We start from the raw sequence: 15545 nt of genomic DNA, 5'->3' as shown, positions 1-15545 counted from the left end.
GCTGGGAGGGTCTGGCTGAGGAACAGCTCGCACAAGGCCCCCTCAGGGGGGCCCAGATGTGCAGAATGGGGGGCTCTGTGCTGTTCCTGCGAGCTGGCAGGGCTGGGGTGGGGGAGTCAGGGGCCGAGTCCAGAGCTGTAGGCATAGAAGGCTCTTATTTGGGGGCCACAGTGAGCTGCATGTTTCTGCCTCCCACACACACTTTGTGCCTGGAACACCCAAATATTGGGCTGGCAGGGGCCTCTTTCTTACTCAGTCTGCACCAAGTTTGTGTGGCAGGGGCTGCCTCACAGGAATGATGCTGCCAGGAGGGCCCTGGTTCCATGTCAAGAAGCCTGACCGCTCCCCACAGCCCACCTCTTCTGTGTCCTCCATGGGGACAGGCAGGCCTGCATACACCAGCCCTGCTGCTTGGCCAAAGACGAGGCCTCAGTTTGCTTTGGGGGTGAGGGTTCCGCAACATAGGGGTGTGGGGTGTGAAACCTCTCTTAAGTGCAGCTGGCCTGGTCAGCCGAGTGGCCTAACGGGGACTTCTCACTGGACATCTGCACCATTGGCAGGGTTCCTGGCCTGTGAGGGAGGCTGTGTTCCAAGCACGGTCCTGAGGAATCTTCCATCAGTGCTCACTGCTTGCTCATGCCCCCTCGGGCTGGAGGTGGGCTTCAGATGTTTGACTCACCGGGACCTTCCTGGTTGTGGCCTGGCTGAGGAGGCTCCCACTGGCATTTTCTACCTCCTTTGGCTTTTTAGTGGTAACTGCTCACCACCTGGACCTCCTACCCCTGCGTGCTGGGGGGCATGCAGAGGACAAGAGAGGCCGGGTGAGAAGGGAGAGAACCAGGAAGGCCCGTTCCCTGTGTTAGTGAATGCTCCCCTCAGTGATAGAAGTCCTAGTGAGTGGGGATTGCTGGGGTACAACCATCACTGGCCTAGTGAGGTCCTTGGGCTGTGTGTGGGGGTACATCTCTGTGGGGAGACCTGAGCCTGGGTGCTGCTTCCTTCCCAGGGCCTGTTCAGAACTGCCCAGGGTCTCGACCGCCACACCACCTTCTCCATCTCTCCTCTTGAGTGTGCCCTGCAGGGTGGCTGCAGACCCAGGTGGGGAAAGCCCCCACTCCCCTCATGGTGGGCCAGTGGGGTGTGGATAGGTCACCTGGTTCCAAACACACCAGCCTAAGGTGAAGGCTTCAGCTCTGTTCAGCTGTTGGAAGGGCTTTCTCTGTAACTGCTTCCTCTCTGTCCCACCCCCTGCCCTGCCAAGATGGGGTGTGGGAGGGACTGGGGGATAGTCCAGCCAGTGGCTGGGACTCTAGGAGATGGTCAGGAGGGAGAGGGCCACCTTGGGAGCCCTGTGCTGGAGCCAGAGCTGGCCATTGGTCAGCGCACTGTTGAGGGCCCAGTGCAGGGTCAGCCACAGAAAAAGGCAAGTGAGGCCCTCACCCAGGGAAGGCAGAGCAGGTCCCACCTAGGTCCTCACTGTGTCCACGTTGGGTGGGCTAGTAGGGGATTGCCACGTCAGGCAAGGAGGAGCTCGGGTCAGAGGGACAGGATGGGGGCATGGTGGGGAGACCCTCCTGGAAGGGGCAGGTTCTGTTGACCTGCACCCTTGGTCCTGAGGAAGAGGAAGTGTGCAGAGCAGCACATACCAGCCCGGGGGGGGGCTCCCTCATCCCCTGCTCTCACCCTCAGGACCACTCTCCCCTCACCTTGCCCTCGCTGCTTCTCTCCTGTGTCAGGTTTTTATCCCAGAACTAGCTGTGGACACATTGTCATCAAGATCCAAGCTGCACAAGAGAAGGCTGAATGCAACTCAAGTCTCATCATGACCAGGATCAGGCATCCTCTGTCCCCTCTGTGTATTGGCATAGATGTGTGTGCAGGAGTTTCCTGGGACTACTGTAATAAGTGACCACAAACTTAGTGGCTTACAACCACTCAGTTACATCATCTTAACTCCTGGAGGTCAGAAGTCAGAGATCCTCTTACTGGGCTCAAATGAAGGTGTTTCTGGGCAATTCCTCGGCAGGCTATGGGGGATATTCTGTTCCCACCCTTTCCAACTTCTGAGGGCCACCCACATTTCTTGGTCCATGGCCTCATCCATCTCCAGAGCCAACAAGGTCAGCCAGGTCTGTCTCATGCTGCCATCTCTGGTTCTCTTCTTCCCTCATTGTACCTCTTTCTCTGTCCCTGCTAGAGTGGTTCTCTTTGATAATCTTCCCATCTCAACAGCCATCACTGTAATCACACTTGCAAAATCCCATTCCCTGTGTGAACTCACAGTCACAGGTTCCAGATGTTGCAGTGAGGACATCTTTGGGGTCATTATTCTGTCTACTGCAGCATGTGTGTGCACATGCATGTACATGCTCACATCCATGCACTCTTGATTCTTATTTAGCATAAATGAGATCATATTCTGTGTACCTTTTCTCTTTTCCTAAACATGTCTGAGACATCTCCCTGTAACTGCAGAGAGAAGCTCCTGTTTTGAGTGGTCTGGTATTTTCTTTACCCTCCTTCTCAATGGCAGAACTGTAGATGTCTCCAGCGTGTCTCTCTTTCAGATGATGCCCTAATGGCCCCTGCTCTTCGTCTAGTCACGTCTTTGTTTCTTGCATTCTGCTCAAGCACCCCATGTGGGTCCTGACATGGGTGCTGGGTGACAGCATGCTTGGCCCTGCGTTCTAGGAATTCACACACATTTCAAAAATTCATCCGACCATCCATCAGCGTTTTCTCTTCTAGGTCATCAGAAGCTTTCCTCTGAGGCCTTTGTGGGTGGTGTTGATAAGAAGTCAGAGTTGGACATTACAGTTGTGTTGCCATGTCCGTGGTGTCCCCACCCCGGGACGTGGGGTGCCTCCATTTGCTCACCATGTTTATTAGTCTTTCAGTCAGGCATTACTATCTTAGATGTCCCCAGAGATATTTGTTCTCTTTGATATTGAGGTTAGGGTGTTCACCTGCTCCAGACACTTGACTTGCACTTCTGCTGTAGGTAATAAAGCGACAGGTGCGAGCGCTCTTCACTTTGCAGCTCGGAGAGTTTCTCGTTGTGGGTCCCTGAGGAACTTGTGCTCTATTCTAACAGGAGAGAGAGGGAAGCAGGTGTCTCTGGGTCAGCATCCTGAGCAAGAACTTCCCACCCACCTGTTGCAGTTTGCTGTGTATTGGAGGCACTGTTGTTGGGTGCATGTGGATGGTCAGTGGTGCACCAAAAGTATCCCCTTGTCCCACTTTAATGGCTTTCAACTTGGAATTCTGTTTTGTCTGCCTGTAATGTTGAAATATTTTTTTACTTTCTGTTATCATTTGCCTGATTTTTTAAAACTGTCAGGCTGCCTCTTGCTGTATTCCCATTTTTTAAAAAAAGACTTTATTTTTAATTTCAAATTGAGTTTCACTTTTTTTTAAATTTTATTCATTTTTATTAGAGACAGAGAAAGAGATAGAGAAAACAGAGGGGGGAAGCAGGAAGTATCAATTCTCATGTGTGCCATGACCAGGAAAGCCCAGGGTTTCGAACCATCAACCTCAGCATTCCAGGTTGATGATTTATCCACTGCACTGCCACAGGTCAGGCAAGACTTTATTTTTTTAAAGCAGTTTTAGGTTCATTGCAAAACTGAGGGGAAGGTAGAGATTTCTCATATGCCTCCACTCGCCCCCAACACACTCAGCCTTCTCCACCATCAACATCCGCACCAGATGGTACATTTGTTACAATCGATGAGCCTACACTGACACACGATTATCGTCCAAGTTCATGGATTGTGTTAGGATTTACTCTTCATGTTGTATGTTCTATGGGTTTGGACAACTGTATAATGACGTGTGTTCATCATTACAGTATTACACAGAGTAGTTTCATGGCCCTAAAGATCCTCTATTCTCCACCTGTTCATTCCTCCCTTCCCCAACCCCTACTGACTATTGAACTTTTTATTATCTCCACTATTCTGCCTTTTCTGGAATGTTAAAGGCTTGGAATAATATATTATGTAGCTTTATAAAACTGGCTTTTTTTTTTAACTTAATATGCATTAACATTTCCTCCACGTTGTTTTATGGCTTCATAACTCATTTCTTTTTATCATTGAATATTATTCCATTGTTTAAATGTTCCAGTTTCTTTGTTTATTCACCTATCAAAAGACATCTTGGTTGCTTTCAAGTTTGAGCAATTATGAATAAGGCTTCTATAAACATTTATGTTCAGGTTTTTATGTGAAACAAGTTTTCAAGTCCTTTGGGTAAATACCAAGAAGTGTGATTGCTGGATTGTAGGGTAAGAGTATGTTAATTTTGTAAGAAAGTACCAAGCTGTTTTCCAATGTGGCTGCACCTGTGTGGCATTCCCATCGGTAAGGAATGAGAGTTCCTGTTGCTCCGCATCCTGGCCATTCTAATAGGTGTGAAGTGGTATCTCATTGTTGATGAGTGTGATTTGGATCATCTTTTCATGTGCCTATTTGCCATATTTACATCTCCTTTGGTGAGGTGTCTGTTCAGATCTTTGACCCATTTTTTAATCGGGTTGTTTGTTTTCCTTCTGGGTTTTGAGTGTTCCTGTATATTTTGGATATATATATATATATATTTTTTGTATTTTTGTATTTTTCTGAAGCTGGAAACGGGGAGAGACAGACAGACTCCCGCATGCGCCCGACCGGGATCCACCCGGCACGCCCACCAGGGGCAACGCTCTGCCCACCAGGGGGCGATGCTCTGCCCCTCCGGGGTGTCGCTCTGCCGCGACCAGAGCCACTCCAGCGCCTGGGGCAGAGGCCAAGGAGCCATCCCCAGCGCCCGGGCCATCTTTGCTCCAATGGAGCCTTGGCTGCGGGAGGGGAAGAGAGAGACAGAGAGGAAGGAGGGGGGGGGGGGTGGAGAAGCAAATGGGCGCTTCTCCTGTGTGCCCTGGCCGGGAATCGAACCCCGGTCCCCCGCACGCCAGGCCGACGCTCTACCGCTAAGCCAACCGGCCAGGGCCTGGATATATCTTTTATCAGAAACATGTCTTGAAAATATTTTCTTCAAGTCTGTGGCTTGTCTTCTCATTCTCTTAATGTACTTTTTGCATAACAGAAGTTTCTAATTTGAAAGAAATTAAATAAAGTCCAGTTTAGCAATAATATATTCTCATAAATTGTGCCTTTGATGTTTTATCTAAAAAGTCACTGCCATATCCAAGGCCATCAAGTGTTTTCCCTATGTTATCTAGTAGGAGTTTTATAGTTTTGCATTTTTCATTTAGGTCGTGATCCACTTTGAGTTAATTCTGTAAAAGGTATGAGGTCTGTGTCTATATTTAATTTTTTTGTACGTTGGTGTCCACTGGTTGCAGCACCATTTGTTGAAAAGATCATTTTTATTCTATGGTATTGCCTTTACTCCTTTGTCAAAGATCAGCTGGTTGTATTTATTTGGATCTATTCCTGAGTTCTCTATTTTGTTTCAGTAATCACTTTGTTGTTTCAGGAATGCCATACTCTCTTGGTTACTGTGGGTTTAGAGTAAGACTTGAAGTTCAGGTAGAGTCAGTTACCCAACTGTTCTTCTCCTTCAATGTTGTGTTGACTAATATGGGTCTTTGTCTCTCCAGATATACTTTAGAACCAGTTTGTTGATAGCTACAAAATGACTGCCTGAGTCTTTGATTGGGATTGCCTTGAATTTAGAGATCAAGTTGGGAAGAACTGACATCTTGAAAATATTGAGTCTTCTTATCCTTGAATGTGGAATATTTCTACATTTATTTAGTTCTTTTTTTATTTCTTTTATTAAAGTTTTGTAGTTTTCCTCATATAGATCTAGTACATATTTTGTTAGACTTGTATCTAAGTATTTAATTTTGGTATTCTGTAAATAGCATTCTGCTTTTATTTTCAAATGCCACATGTTCATTGCTGGCATATAGGAAGGTGATTGATTTTTTTATACCATACCCTTCAGCCTTACTATCATCGCTTATTAGTTCTAGGGTGTGGGGTATTTTTTTTTATTGTTGTTGTTAATTCTTTTGAACTTTCTACATCGTCGATTATATCATCTGCAGACAGACAGTTTTATTTATTTCTTTCCAATCCGTGTACTCTCCTTTTCTTGTCTTATTTCATTAGCTAGGATTTTCCATATTATGCTGAAAAGAAGTGGAGAGCAGGGACATTCCTGCCTTGTACCTGATCTAAATATGATGTTAGTTGTAGGTTTTTGTATATAGTTTTTATCAAGTGGAGGAAATTCTGCTCTATGCCTAGTTCACTGAAAGTATTTATCATGAATGGATATTGGATTTTGTCAAGTGCTTTTTCTGCAATTTTGATATGATCTTGTGATTTTTCTTCATTAGCTTTGATGTGATGCATTGTGTTCATTGATTTCCAATGTTTAACCAGCCTTGCATACCTGGGATAAATCCCACTTGGTCGTAGCTAGCCTCTTTGCTGAAAGGAAAACTGCCTTCAACTAGGCAACTTCCTCAATTTCTTGATCCGAGAGGGGAATGTGGCCCCAAGATGGGCCCTGGCTTGCCAGAGTTGTTGCCCACCACATTCCGGGACACTGCATTCTGTGAAGGCATTTCTCTGAGCTGTCAAAGAGCCGACGTTCACTTCTTGGAGAGATGTTGGTTTCTTGCCCAAGACAGTAGGGCCAGTGCCTTGGGCCACGCCTCCAGCATAGCAGCTGCCAAACGCCTCACAGGGAAGTGGCCACATCCTCTGCTCATGCTCCTGGTGTCTGAACTGGAGAACTTGTCAGTGATCTTATGCCCATGGCATTCAGAGACTTGCTCTGATGGGAACTTGTAGAATTTCATGGAGAAAAAACAGGAGAATGTCAGGAAGGAACTGCTCATGAATCTCTCTCTGGGGTCCTTGGAGCTGCCTATATAACATGCTGCTGTCTTCCAGCCCAGAGAGTCAACAGCTACTGCATTTTGGATTCTCAATTAATTTGGAAATTTTCTATCTCTGTATAAGGAGAGGTGGTGGTGGAGCATGTCTGTGAACAATGGGGACAGCTGAGTCAGGACACAATGGCTCTGGCACCCACGCTGGTGAGAGACCTATTTCCCAATCTGAAACCTCTCCCTGACTTGACACTTAGGCCCCGGGTACTTTTGATACAAAAGGACCATCATAGCAATCGCCATCCTGGTGGACAGCAATCTGTCTCTGAGCAGGAAGTGACCGCTCATCTCCAACAGGAAAGGGTCTTCTTATAGGGCCCCCTCCTCTCATAAGGGGTCCTTCACTCTCAGCAGGCACCGAGGCCAGGCCGCTGTTACACTGAAGCTGCTGCCTGTGTTGCACCTGGCTATCCCCCACTTCCCATCTGCATGAGGGATGAGGGCAAGGCCAAGGGGAGCCCCAGATGGCTGGCAGTGCTGGCCACATGGCAGAAAGTCAGGGCCATGCAGAGCCTCACTGTGGACCCCGGGAAACTGGCCCTGGCAGTACCCACAGTGCATGTCCCCTTGCGATGGCCCTTTCTCTTGTTTTCATTTTTGTTTTCAGGGACTCTTGAAAGACAACTTGCCTTAGGAAATTGGGGTTCCGCATTTCCTCCCTATCTGTCTGCCCCAGGAATTGCGAGGCTGGCTTGGCCCTGCTGGTGAGCTGGACCCCAGGTGCCCATCACACATAAACAGACATAGATACACACACACTCACATGTACTCGCTCATTGCAACCTTCCTCAGAACACCTACACACCACAGCCCCTCCCAGAAGCACATCTCCCCTGTGTGACTCACACTTTGGAGGTATTACCCCCCCCAGATTCTAAATGAGGGGAGTCTCGAGATGAAAGGCTTTGGGGTCAGGCCTCTTGGCTAACTTCTGCCCCAGAATTCAGGCTCCGCCTGGTCAAGTGGTATGCGGTAAGTTGCCGATGTACTGGTCTCTTCCTGAGTTGGTGTCTGTCCTGAATCTAGCAGCAACCACACTTGCTGCACAATTAGGTAGCATTGCCCTCCACCCAAATGGTTAGTACTCCTGTTCCCTAGGGTATCAGTCCCGACTACTGGTGGCCCCCACACGCCCAGGAAGTAGCCTCTTCTATACTGTATACCCGAGGGCTTGGGCAGGTCTAGGCACATGGTCAAATCAGACCCTGCTCAGGCTCAGGGTCGGCATCATGGACAGCTGGGCCTCTGGTCCCTCCTGGATGGACAAGATATGGGGGAGAGAACCTGGTACCGCGCCTGCGTCCCCAGCCTGGGCATATGCTACCGAGGGACTGCCAAAGGGGGAGATGTCAGTTAGAACCTGTGACACTGGTGGCCCAAGGAGGGGGACACACAGGCTGTTCTGATTGCAGGCTCCTGAGGAGAGTGAATGGAAGGGATGGTGAGCCTCCTGGGTGTTCAGGAGGCAGGGTGAGGTTGGTGGGGCTGCGCTAGTGTGAGTGTCAGCGGGTTGAGAGAGCAGACCTTCCATTGGTCATTCTCCCCTTATATGGCTACTCTCCAGGTCACCCTGCCTCCCAGAAGTCACATGCAACAGCCTCAGCTAGGCTGTCATGTCTTGTAAATCCTGATCCACCTGGGGGACTGGACGTGAGTTTCTGCACTCAGACTCAGTGCAGACGTGGAAACTGTAGGACCCGATCAAGCTCAGCCAGGTCCTCTAGGAGAGTGGTCCCCAACCCCGGGCCGCGGACTGGTACCGGTCCGTGGGCCATTTGGTACGGGTCCGCAGAGAAAGAATAAATAACTTACATTATTTCCGTTTTTATTTATATTTAAGTCTGAACAATGTTTTATTTTTAAAAAATGACCAGATTCCCTCTGTTACATCCGTCTAAGACTCACTCTTGACGCTTGTCTCGGTCATGTGATACATTTATCTGTCCCACCCTAAAGGCTGGTCCGTGAAAATATTTTCTGACATTAAACCGGTCCGTGGCCCAAAAAAGGTTGGGGACCACTGCTAGGAGACAGAGCCCCTCTCATTCTCTGCCCTCCTAGGCACTTGTTTCTAGGCTGGTTCCTGATGAGGACAGTGTGTGGGGGGGGCCCTGATGTGTGACTTTCTTTCCTTATTTGTAAGGGAGTGAGTGAAGTTATTGCCCATGCCCTGCATTGTTCCTGTGGATCCCAGTGTGGGGTGGGGTCTGGGTGGGTGTGAGGCTGGGGATGATGTGTGGGGTGGGGTGGTGACGGAGGTGGGGAGGGACGGGCTGAGCATGGGGCAAGGACAGTACAGGGCAGGGTTGGGGGTGGGCTCAGACCCCCAGCCCCTTCATGACCCCCCTTTGCCCACTGCCGCGCTGTTGCTCCCCTCCTGCCATACTGGTTTGGGATGGTTCCTGCTGCATCCCGTCTACCTTGGGCCTGCAAATGTTGCAGGAATGGTGCTGTGGTTTGTGGCCACCATGCCCTGCCCAAACATGTGTTTGGATAAGCTAGGATATCCATCCACATCCCTGGCCAGTGCAGCCCAGTGGAGTAGGGCAGGTACCAGATGTGTGACTCAGTTTCCCTTTTGTCCTCTGCCACACATCCTCACAAGATGTCTTTCTCCTCTTCACAGAGAGAGTAGGCACAGAGGTGGGGCTTCTCCAGCTGCTTGGGGATCCCCTACCCCAACAAGTCACCAAGATCGATGACCCCGACATGGGACCAGCCTACGTCTTTGGCCCAGATGCCAACAGCGGCCAGGTGGCCAGGTACCACTTCCCCAGTGCATTCTTCCATGACTTTTCGCTGCTCTTCCACGTGCGGCCGACCACTAAAGATGCAGGGGTGCTGTTTGCCATCACGGATGCAGCCCAGGCAGTGGTCTCAGTGGGTGTGAAGCTGTCGGGCGTGACCGATGGCCACCAGCACATCCAGCTCCTGTACACTGAGCCCAGTGCGACCCAGACGCACACGGCCGCCAGCTTTCGCCTGCCTGCCTTCACTGGCCAGTGGACACGCTTTGCACTCAGTGTGGACGGTGACACTGCGACACTCTTTGTGGACTGTGAGGAGTTCCAGAGGGTGGTCTTGGCACGATCCCCACAAGGCCTGGAGCTGGAGCCTGGCTCCGGCCTCTTCGTGGCTCAGGCCGGAGGAGCGGACCCCGACAAGTTCCAGGTAACTCTATGGCTGCTGCTGAGGGCTAGACCAGCTCTTGGCGTGTGGGCCTGGCCTTTGGGACAAGGGGAAGTGGCCATCAGTCCCCTCCTAACTTTAGGCCCCAGGGCTCCTTCGTTTGCCTGGCCCCAGTATGTCTCTTATTCCCTGGTGCTCTGGCCCAGTGGCCAACCCCAGCAAGGGTCTCCCTGGGCTGCAGTGGTTTCTCTGAGACTCCTTTGGAACCACCTTTCTGAGTGGATACCAGCCCCTGCCACTGTCTTTGCACAATGCAAATAACGGGCCCCATGATCTAAGAATTTCAAGATTGCAACAGTGGAGGGTACACATGGGCGTGAGCCCTTCTGGGGTAGGCTGTGCCCCCTGAAGGCTGCATGCCCACTGGGCTGGGTCAGGGCTTCACAACAGTGCCAACATCAATCGTGGTGTTATTGTTATTTTACTAAACTGTTCAACGCCCTCTCAGAGCAGCGTGGGCAGGACTTGTCCAGCACTGCTGAGCAGGTGGCTATCCATACTGTGTCCCCAGGGAAGACCCCTCCCCTGGGTTGTCATTTGTGGGGAGGCAAACTCCAGAGCCTGGGTGGGGTCTCCTGGGCTCTTGGCCCCTACCCTTGGAACCTTAGCAGAGACCTGCCCCCTGCCTCCTGAAAATACCGCGTGAGCACCCTTGACTCAATTCTACCATTACAGCCAGTCTGCAGCTGGCACGCCTCAGACAGGGGTCCCTGTATGTGCTAACAGGATATGTGTCTTCAGGGGACAGAAAGTTAATTATTGCCCAGACAAAAGCTGCTTGATTGAAGTTGTTCTAAGTCCTAATGATTTGGGTTCTGAAAGCTGGCCTTTCACCTTCAGCAGAAACTTTCACCCATGAGGTCTGGGAGCCAGCAGGACTTTGATACCAGACTGGGCCTCTTTGTGTTTTCATTTTGATCCCCAAACATGATTAACTGGAAGGAGTCACAGAGAGTGGTTCCATCCAGGGAGGGGCTGTTTACTGGCGGTTTGTTGTGTGACCTCCCGGGCATTTCTAGATAGAAAAGTACACCATTGTTCCATACATCTTTGACAGTTAAGCTGCTTGTGTGCTAATGGGACAGGGGCTGCCCAGAGCTTAGGATGCTAAGAGGGGAGGTTGGTAGTCACACCATCATGCAATGAGGATGCCAAAGTGCTCTCTCCTTAGGTCTCACCAGGGCCACATATTGTTTGTGCAGATGCATCTGGGTGTTTTAATTTGCATTTCTTGGTTGTTAGTGAAGACAGACTTTTCGTTTACTTTTTTAATTGACTATTTGTATTTCATTTTTGGGAACGTGCCTGCTTATGTTCTTCACATTTTTGTTTTGATGGGTTCAACCACTTCCTACTGATTTATACAAACTCTTTACATATGAGAAACCAATCCTTCGTTTTGTGTGCTGCAAATTTTATTTCTCATTTTGTCATTTGCCTTTCTACCGTGCTTTTTGGGTTTTTTTTTAACTTTTGGGATTTTTTTAAAACTTTTGGGATATTTCAAGTGTTTATATGGTTAAATCTGGCCTAGAGAAAACACCCATGGCATTAACCACCCCAGTAAAGTTTTTGAGAGTTAGAAAGACTGAAACTGGATAGCTTAAGGCTCTGAGCTGTAGCTGTGCTTCCTGTTGGCTTTATTGTATCTCATCCAGCCAAGTCAAGCACAACCTGGCTTCTCTATCCCCATAGACTAGAAGTTTCAGGGATTTTCAGCATGGATGTCTGGTCAGAGAGGTGAGAGAAGCAGCCTGTTGTCTGGTGCAGACCTGTTTAGTACAAGGTTTCTTAGGCTTTCTAAATTGAGATTCTTCAGAAAGAATCACTCAAGTCATTTGATTTATACGATTCTGCAGAAATGAAAGCTCAGGGTGCTGAGAGGACACTAGGTGTCTCCCTGGACTGGTCCACATGCTGGCAGGTCCTTACAGAACCTGTATTGTTTCCTGCTTTCAGAAAATTCTAGAACCTCCTTGATCTTTTCAGTTTATTATTCTTGTCAGATTTCATTATAAATCTAGCTGGAAAGTCATTTACTCTACCCAGTTATTAGAGTGTTTTGCTTATTAACACATTACTTCCGACTCCTGTTCACTGTTACGTACCGTTCCTTCCTGACCATTTCAAGTGCTCAGTGGTCACTTTTCTTGATGTCTTTTCTCTTTGTGGAGAATTCCCGTCTCCTCCTTCCCTGCTTGCTCCTATCTCTTGGTGAAGCCACCTTCCTCTTCTCTGGGGTTTCATTTGTGGCTCTCTCTCTCGGCCTCAGTGTCTGTTTATCAGATGATACCCCCAAATCCCTTGAACCCTTGTCTTTAGCCTCTGGGCAGGTGGGGTTGGGCCTGTCCTTTTCCCGGCACATCCCTTGTTCGTCTCTTGTGTTCACACTGTGTGAAATTGTCACTATTCCTCACATGTGGCTTTGTTGGCTGCATTACATAAATAAGTGCTTGTCCTGCTGAAGCCAAAAGCTTGCCCACTGGCCACCTAGGCTTGGGCCACTGGGACAGGCTTGATGCTAGGATGGCGCAGAGCAAGTAGGGAACATATGAGCATCCCCAACCCCCACAGTCCTCCCACCATGGTTCTCAAGCTCAGTAACACCAGACCCACCATTCCTGACCAAGGGGGTGCTGGGACTCCTGAGGTCATGCTGACCCCACTCTACCTGGTACCGATCTTTTTTTTTATTTTATTTTTATTTTTATTTATTTATTTTTCTGAAGCTGGAAACTGGGAGAGACAGTCAGACAGACTCCTGCATGCGCCCGACCGGGATCCACCCGGCACGCCCACCAGGGGCGATGCTCTGCCCCGATGCTCTGCCCCTCCGGGGCGTCGCTCTGGCCAGACCAGAGCCACTCTAGCGCCTGGGGCAGAGACCAAGGAGCCATCCCCAGCGCCCGGGCCATCTTTGCTCCAATGGAGCCTTGGCTGCGGGAGGGGAAGAGAGAGACAGAGAGGAAGGAGGGGGGGGGGGTGGAGAAGCAGATGGGCGCCTCTCCTGTGTGCCCTGGCCGGGAATCGAACCCGGGTCCCCCGCACGCCAGGCCGACGCTCTACCACTGAGCCAACCGGCCAGGGCCCTGGTACCGATCTTTATGACCAACGCTTCGAACCGTCACTCATGGGAAGTGACATATGCAGATATAACCTAGACACAGCACTGGAACCACCACATGATGTCCCAACTCCATGGAATGGGGAGCAGAGGAAAGGTGTTTGTAGTAGAGGGACATTCCCAGGTGTGACCTAGGGAACCAACCTTGAGGCAGCCAGATACTCTCGTGTAGATAGTCAAGAAGCCTCACTGCCCAGTTAGGATATGTGCCCTCCTAGGCAGGGGCAGAAGGGGTGGGTCAGAGAGAGGCCCCCCTAGAGAATTCTGGGGGCCCTTGGAGTCAAGGTCCCAGGGGGCAGCTCCAACACCCGCAACCTCAGTGACACGCTTTCACAGTGAAGGGTTCTGATAGTCTACATACAACTTTAAGACACACAGCCCATAGCGTTGCAGTGGCAGAACATATTTTAAATAGTTTCTATTAATGAAAAGTCTGGATTTCATAACATTTGGTTTTAAGTCTGTTCAATATTTGTAGTGGGTCTCGTGGCTTTTGCACTAGTGATGTCTTTCCCAACTGTGTCCTTGGGAGAGTGCCAACCCCCTGAGCTCTTACACCCTCCTTTGCCCTTTTTATTCAGCCCAGTGGTGGGCCTGACCTGTCTGAGCCCAGAGCCTCACAGGAGGTGTCGGAGTATGGACAGTCACAGGGACATCCAGCTCTTGACCCCCAACTGCCAGAAATGCCACTGCCCAACCCTCACATACAAAGTGCCCCCAAGGGGCATTCCAGAATTTTAAGATTTGGCATTCCCCTCCTGCTCTCCCTAGAAGTTGTCAATCTTGGTGACTGTCATCCGTGGTCCTCCCTGTTCCTTCCTCAATAGGGCTGGTGTGCCAAGAATTTGCATCTTGAATGTTATGCTGCCTCTGACCCCTGACCTGACCCCAAATGCTGACCCTGGAATTTTTTTTTTTTCTTTAAAAAAATTTTTTTTTTTTTAATTTTTTTACAGAGACAGAGAGTGAGTCAGAGAGAGGGAAAGACAGGGACAGACAGACAGGAATGGAGAGAGATGAGATACATCAATCATTAGTTTTTCATTGCGCATTGCGACACCTTAGTTGTTCATTGATTGCTTTCTCATATGTGCCTTGACCGTGAGCCTTCAGCAGACCGAGTATCCCCTTGCTGGAGCCAGCGACCTTGGGTTCAAGCTGGTGGGCTTTTTGCTCAAACCAGATGAGCCTGCGCTCAAGCTGGCGAGCTTGGGGTCTCGAACCTGGGTCCTCTGTATCTCAGTCTGACGCTCTATCCACTGCGCCACCGCCTGGACAGGCTGACCTTGGAATTTTTAAGTCTGGAATGGCCTGTGCTTCCTCTGGGCACTGGCGCCCCTGGAGCCTGGATGGTGGAGGACACTTGAGTGTGTGTCTTCCCTCCACTCTCCCCACATGCAGGTGCATATACGTGCATGCACACAAGCCATGCACAGGCATGTGCACACATGGCACACACATAGGGAGATGGGACATGGTGATACAGTGAGGGTAGAAAGGGGAACATGGACGAGGCAGAACTGGCCCCCAGATAGTCTAACCCTTCTAGGGAGAGAGTCCAGGGATGCTTCCTGGAGGAGGTAGCCTGAGCTGAGCCTCGAAAGATGAGTGGAGCCCAGGGTAAAGGCTCAGTTGAGTGTTTGGTTGTTTGTGGGCATGTGCTCCTTGTTGGAGCAGGATAAGAAGGTTATGAGATCAATGGTTGTCTGCTAAAGAGAGTCCGAAGGGCATTTGGAGGAATAAACAGAATTATCTAGGCTGGAGTAAACACATGGCCCTCGGACACGTCCAGCTTGCCACCTGTTTTCGTACAGCCCATGAGCTAGAAAGCTTTCCCATGCTTAAATGTTTAGCATAAAAAAATATTTTTCATGAAAGTCTTATGAAATTAAAATGTCAGTGTTCCTAAAGTTTGGTTGGACAGACACACTCCACTTTTTACATATTGTCCTGGTCGATTTTCTAGTACAACACAGTCTTTGTGACAAAGGCCTGGACACACGGACCCTTTACAGAATATGCTGACCTCTGACCTAGACCTTTCTATTAAAGAGTGTTTGAAATGTGTACCTTAGAATTGACAAAACTTGGTCTCTATTTAGGAAAAAATGCACTGAAGTAAATCCCAGTGGATTGAGATGTTAAATCGAAAACAGAAAATATTAGAAAATTCACTGAGAACACTGATAATTTTCTAATAGGGAAACCTTTTAGAAAGTGGCATCGAAGACAGAAATCACAGTGCACAGCAGAGCCTACTTGTTCTGTGTCCCGGGGACATCACATTTCAAAGGCACAGGATCCACCTGGGTATGT

At 49.4% G+C, this 15545-nt stretch overlaps 1 protein-coding gene across 3 annotated transcripts in view; it reads left to right on the top strand.

Moving 5' to 3' along the window:
• Window positions 1-15545, top strand: part of COL18A1 (collagen type XVIII alpha 1 chain) — a 92647-nt gene that overhangs the window by 44399 nt on the left and 32703 nt on the right. For all 3 annotated transcript variants that reach the window (XM_066259155.1, XM_066259153.1, XM_066259154.1), the window contains one exon: window positions 9543-10087. In XM_066259155.1, the coding sequence (XP_066115252.1) occupies window positions 9543-10087 (545 nt within the window). The remainder of the gene's footprint in view (window positions 1-9542; window positions 10088-15545) is intronic.

The sequence above is a fragment of the Saccopteryx bilineata genome, chromosome 2, assembly GCF_036850765.1.
Source record: "Saccopteryx bilineata isolate mSacBil1 chromosome 2, mSacBil1_pri_phased_curated, whole genome shotgun sequence".
In the NCBI taxonomy this organism is placed as follows: domain Eukaryota; kingdom Metazoa; phylum Chordata; class Mammalia; order Chiroptera; family Emballonuridae; genus Saccopteryx; species Saccopteryx bilineata.
This window is presented reverse-complemented; position numbering and strand designations above follow the sequence as displayed.